The following is a 5248-nucleotide window of genomic DNA, read 5'->3' on the forward strand; positions in this document are numbered from 1 at the left end:
GAGAGAGAGAGAGAGTTCCCTTTTGTGAAGCTCCTCTTCACAAAGAGGTATTTCCCTTTGTTTTGATTTGGCGATGCTTTGCCTTGGAGTGCAAACCTTCAACCCTTTGCTTGGACTTTAGAGTCTTGTACGCCTTTTGAAGCTTTGAAAGTTTGTTGAAGTCCCCTTTGAAGTTTTGAAAGCTTTTGAATGTTTGGCTTTGCTCAAACTCGATGGGAGTAGGTTCTTGAAGGGCTCAAATTCCTCTTTTGCAGGTGTGACAGGCCGCCAATAAGCCGGCTTGGGGTGCCTTATAAGCTCCTTGGAGCTAATGCCATAGGGTGAGAGCACCCCCTTGTGGAGAATGAGGCGGGCTACGGGGAGGTGGAGGATGCGTGGGAGCAGTTGTTGGTGGGGGTGGTTGGTTGGTGCTTTGGTTGAGTTCCATCAGTGGTCGACCGAGGTGAATAGGAGCGCCGGTCGCACAGCCGGTTGAGACTTTAAGGCAGCAGGTCCACCGGAAAGCGGTTCGACAGGCGGACGTTGGAGATGAGTGGTTGTGTATTTATAGATAAACCACAAGTATGCTCAACCAACCAAGAATGCAAGTACAACAATAGATCTCAAACCATAAATCATGCAAGCATCACAAGAATGTTCTTAAGCGTGCTTAGGCACTAAAGCAAGCAAGCAAAAACAATTAGAGAGTTAACGAAGGAGATAAGAGGGAGAAGATGATGGCGACTCTATAGTGAGGCTCTTAAACTCTTGAATTCTTTTCACCCTCACAAATGGCGAGTTCACATTGTACAGAATGTTTTATATATGTAGGTTACAATATGCATTGTCCAAACACTCAAAACTAGTTAGCACTATAATGACTTGACTAAGACACACTAATCTCATCGCTCTTACAACTTGGAACTCATTATGAGTCTGATCTACATTATACAACACTGTATTGGCAAAAATTACATGAAAGACATTATTTGCGATGGGAAGTTATAAACCACTTCCTCATTTCTACTCCAATTCGACCTTTACCTTGACGGTTGTAGATTGCATTTATGTAGTGTGTGAAAATCACTACACAACAATGTGTGCATAATCAATGATCTTTTAGTGATCTCCAATGCCTGGCAAGCCTAAGTTCCCTCCGAATCTTGATCAGGTCATCGTTGTGCATGCTAATGCCCTTGTACGAGCTTTTGGATCAAGTTCAACCCCTGCTGTGTTCAATTATAATTGCAATACTATGTTAAGTTATATGTTCAAATCCTTTATTTTTTTTTGCAAAACTCACAAAATATGAGTGGTAAATGTAATATGTTCAAATCCTAAAATGGTGCTCTTCCCATAAACCCCAGTTTGAGCGAGATGCTGGGTGGCCGCCGGTTGTCCCTGGTGGCGAGGGTTTTCCCCCGTCTCTTCTGCCGCTCCATTTCTGTGAGCAGAGTAGTAGACAAGGCGCCCACTTCTTCTTCCACAGCCTACCTCTCCTCTTCAGAAGAGTCTTCATCAGCAGGGGAGTCTTGCTTGGAATCAGAGGATGGGGAGGCCGCTCCCCAGCCTCATCAAATTCAAGTGCTGCGTGCTTACCTGAGGAATCGCCGCTCGCGCTGTTTGGCCAGGGTGCGCGAACATGGCATGGTCCCAGCAGTGGTGGTCGACCCTGACAGGGAGCGCCGACCGAAGGATGGATCCACTGATATCTTCATCTCTTTGGATGCCAAGCCTCTGGTTGCAATTCTCAAACACATTGGCAAGAGGGACTTTGTTTCGCGGGTCTTTGATATGGATATTTATCGGGGCCCCTCGTCTTCTGAGCTCAAAGAGAGCCTTCAAGTGCTACCACGAAATGTGAGTGATCCATTTCCCTGAAACGGTGCATGGCATATAGGGAGCTTTCCTCTAAGACGACATTTGTAACGCATGTCAGGATTGAGTTTCCCCAAATATTCATGTGAATTTCTGCACGTTTAAGTGTTTGACGGCAGTTACACGTGTATGCAAGTTCCACCTGGCTTTCTGTATTACGGATGTCTGGCACATGTTTTATGTATGTATCATATGTGCTCCCTTGTTGACAGCTGAATTATGGTCCTGGGAAGACCAATATTCTCAATATTCAATTCGTCAAAGCTCCTCCCGGCGAGAATTTGACGCTCGGAATCCCGTTGGAATTTTTAGGAATAGATCAGTGCCCTGGGTTGAAAAAAGGTAAGTTGGAATTTGGGAACTTGATTATCATTTACTGCTTCAGGGGACAATTTACGTGCTGATAGTCTCGAGTTATTCTTTTTGTAGGTGGGACACTGAAGAAGCTTGCCAGGTATGTGGTTTACACCTGTAAAGTAGTTGAATTGCCCGCAAAGATAGTGGTGGACATGTCCGTCCTCGAAATCGGTGATCGAGTGCGAGTGCAGGATCTTGAAGTCAATTTTGATCATTTGGCATCAGATAGGACAATGGTGGTATGTGAAATTGTCAAAGATGTAAGCACACTCAAAGCGAAGGCTCGACAATTGAAGAATGAAATCCTCTACAAGAAAAAAGCTCTTGCAGAGAAGGAGAGTAGCATGCAAGAGCATTCTTTGTCAGATGATGAAATTGACGTCAGTGATGATGGTGAGGATGAGGTGATTCCTTACAGGCATCAGAAACAGAGAGCATTAGCCAAGAAAGGGTCATCCATGAAGAAGGCATCTACGAAAGGCTTTGATGAGGACCCAGACGCAGAAACATCAAGTCGGGGATTGAAAAGGGCCAATTCCAAGACTTCTAGAGGTATCGAGTCAAAAACGAGCATCAAACCATCAAGAAGGAGGTTGTTTGGCACTTCCATTGTGTCATCCAGAGAAAAACAGCTGGATGAGCAGGCAGCACATTACAATGCGTCGTCGAGTGTGAAGAAGCACAAGTTTGATGTCTCTGAAAGTGATGAAGAAAGCGAGGATGATGGAGCATTGCCCAGCTCGGCAAGGAAGCAAGGGTTGATGAGGAATAGGGGCATTACTGAAACATCAAGGCGTAGGGTACCAAGAGGGCAACAAGGAATATCCTCAAGCTCGAGGCGGCGCAGGGTCTCAGATGATTCTGAGGCAGAAGACGAAGACGATGTGATGCCTAGTCGCTCAAGGAAGCGAGCAGCAAGTAAAGCTCTCCATAGCAGGGCTGATTCCGATACTGAAGGTGACGATGAAGCGTACATAAGCCGCGCAATGAAGGCATCCGTCAATAGAAAAATGTCCGGTATTAGACCCCAAAAGGAGCGCAAGGGTTATTGACATGCTCTGATTCTGAAGTCGATGGTGCGGCTTTGTCAAGCTACACAAGGAAAGCGGCAGGAGTGCCAAAGAGTTGAAGGAGAGAATTTCGGATGTAAGTTTTATAGGTGGGTCTTGTTGGCATATTATCAAACGTAATGAATCTCTCAGCCTTCAACTGATTGGTGTGTACCTCTTCCTAGCTTTTTAGGAGAGGTAACTACTCTCTCTCAATTGTCTTGTGGATGATTACCATCAAGAGCTGTAGGATGGATGCCCTTTCCACTAAAGGCAAGTCCAGGTTTCTCTTGGATTCATCTATGATGTATAGTTTGCTTGATTTTAATCTTAGCGTCTTTGAAGTTAATAGCAGTAGAAGTTTCAGGTAGTCGTCAGGTTAATACAAGAATCAGGGTGAGGGAGCTTTCTTCAAATGAAGCTTATTTTAGTTGTATGTTATGAACGCTTAAGTTTGGCTTTCAGAAGCGTATTATGGATTTTTTTTTTTGCTTTGGTTAGTTTTCTCCAAAAGGTGGCGGTTGTGGATGAATTCGAGTGGCATTCATTCCAATGGAATTACATTTTAACTTGGATGGCACTACAATTTGTTTGCTAAGGAAAATGAAGCCAACAATCAAAGATTTTTAAGGCTCATCATGGCGACTTAATTATGTTCAAGAAAAAGTCGTTGGACGAGGATACAAATTGGTAGATGTGCTTGCTGGGCAATCTCCTACCAAGTCACATCCAAGATTCCTTGTGCAAAACATTCATGAACATATGGTCCTATTCATGTTTTCATTCCCTACCACAAAAAGCCTCCTCTACCCCTCACTTTCTACATAATATTGGGGGCAAATTGCCATCAAGAGCTTTAAGTCGAATTCCTCAACAGCTATATTCCTTCCACCAGTGTTTGCAATGGGAAGGATCAGAATTTTTGTGAATCTCTCTCATTCATCACCTTGATTGAAGTGGATGGTGTTACATGCATCTGTGGATATAGTAATGGCTATCAAGCCCAATTTGTGTCAATAAGCAGTGGCAATGAAAGTTTGTAAATGTGGTCCAGATGTCTATACCACTCAGCATTTAAAGGCCTTTGCATGTGATCAAGGACATGTATGCATAGCTAACTGAGAGTAGATACCCATAATTTTTTATGTCAGGTAGCCAGAGGCCGCCAAGGAGTAGAAAAGGCAGACATTAAAACATGTGGACAGTGTGGCATTTTATAGGTGTGACTCTACAGTAGACACTAACAAACCCAAGGAAATGAGTCAAGTTTGTGAATCCACTCAAATGGCTAAAGCCTCCAAGTTGAACGGCCTAATAAGACAATAACCATCATTTGTCCCAAGAAACTATGGGCTCTAATACTTCAAGCACAAGGCTTTTATAAAAGCCTCTCACAAATTTGACATTGTCGTACCGTCAACTTGCACTCCCTAAGCTAAAAGAATATCATTGAACCAATGAGGGGACAATGTCATTGTTGCATCTACAAGCCTTTTTATCATGTTTTCTCTATCTCTATCCACGTTCCTTCCACCATGGTAGCACATACATGTATATCCTTAGTTGACAGCTAGGAAGAATGTTGTCTAGCTAGGCCAAGAGACCTTGGAGAGTAACGAGGCGGCTCTCATACAAAACTTTCAGCAGGTAGAGAAGGCCAAAGTCACACATCTACTTAGCTATGTGCCAAATCCCCAATTGTTTTGTTGGAGTTGGAGAACAAGGTGGCTCATGGAGCCTACAAGTGAGCAATATGATCAAGATAGGAAGGAGTTGGCAAGTTTTCCAATAAGGGATACATCACAAAGGCGAAGAAGGAGGTCTAGAAGGTGGCCTCCATCTCTAAATCCAAAGGTGATTCTACCTCCTTTTCCTAACTTTCCACACCTCCAAAGTGCATGTTCCAACTTTGTTAACCACAACTCCTTAGAATCCCCAAAATTTGGAATGTTGAAGCCCCTCAAAGATATATATACTATTTTGTA

At 43.7% G+C, this 5248-nt stretch overlaps 1 protein-coding gene across 1 annotated transcript; it reads left to right on the plus strand.

Moving 5' to 3' along the window:
* Positions 1-1322: 1322 nt before the first annotated feature.
* On the plus strand, positions 1323-3612 carry LOC147432026 (uncharacterized). The gene is made up of 3 exons (XM_086491835.1): positions 1323-1839; positions 2070-2199; positions 2287-3612. Exons 1-3 carry the CDS (start codon positions 1357-1359, stop codon positions 3264-3266), a joined length of 1593 nt encoding a protein of 530 aa, XP_086347961.1. The 5' UTR covers positions 1323-1356; the 3' UTR covers positions 3267-3612.
* The last annotated feature ends 1636 nt before the right edge of the window (positions 3613-5248 follow it).

Source organism: Adiantum capillus-veneris, chromosome 20 (assembly GCF_014529385.1).
Source record: "Adiantum capillus-veneris isolate H3 chromosome 20, ASM1452938v2, whole genome shotgun sequence".
In the NCBI taxonomy this organism is placed as follows: domain Eukaryota; kingdom Viridiplantae; phylum Streptophyta; class Polypodiopsida; order Polypodiales; family Pteridaceae; genus Adiantum; species Adiantum capillus-veneris.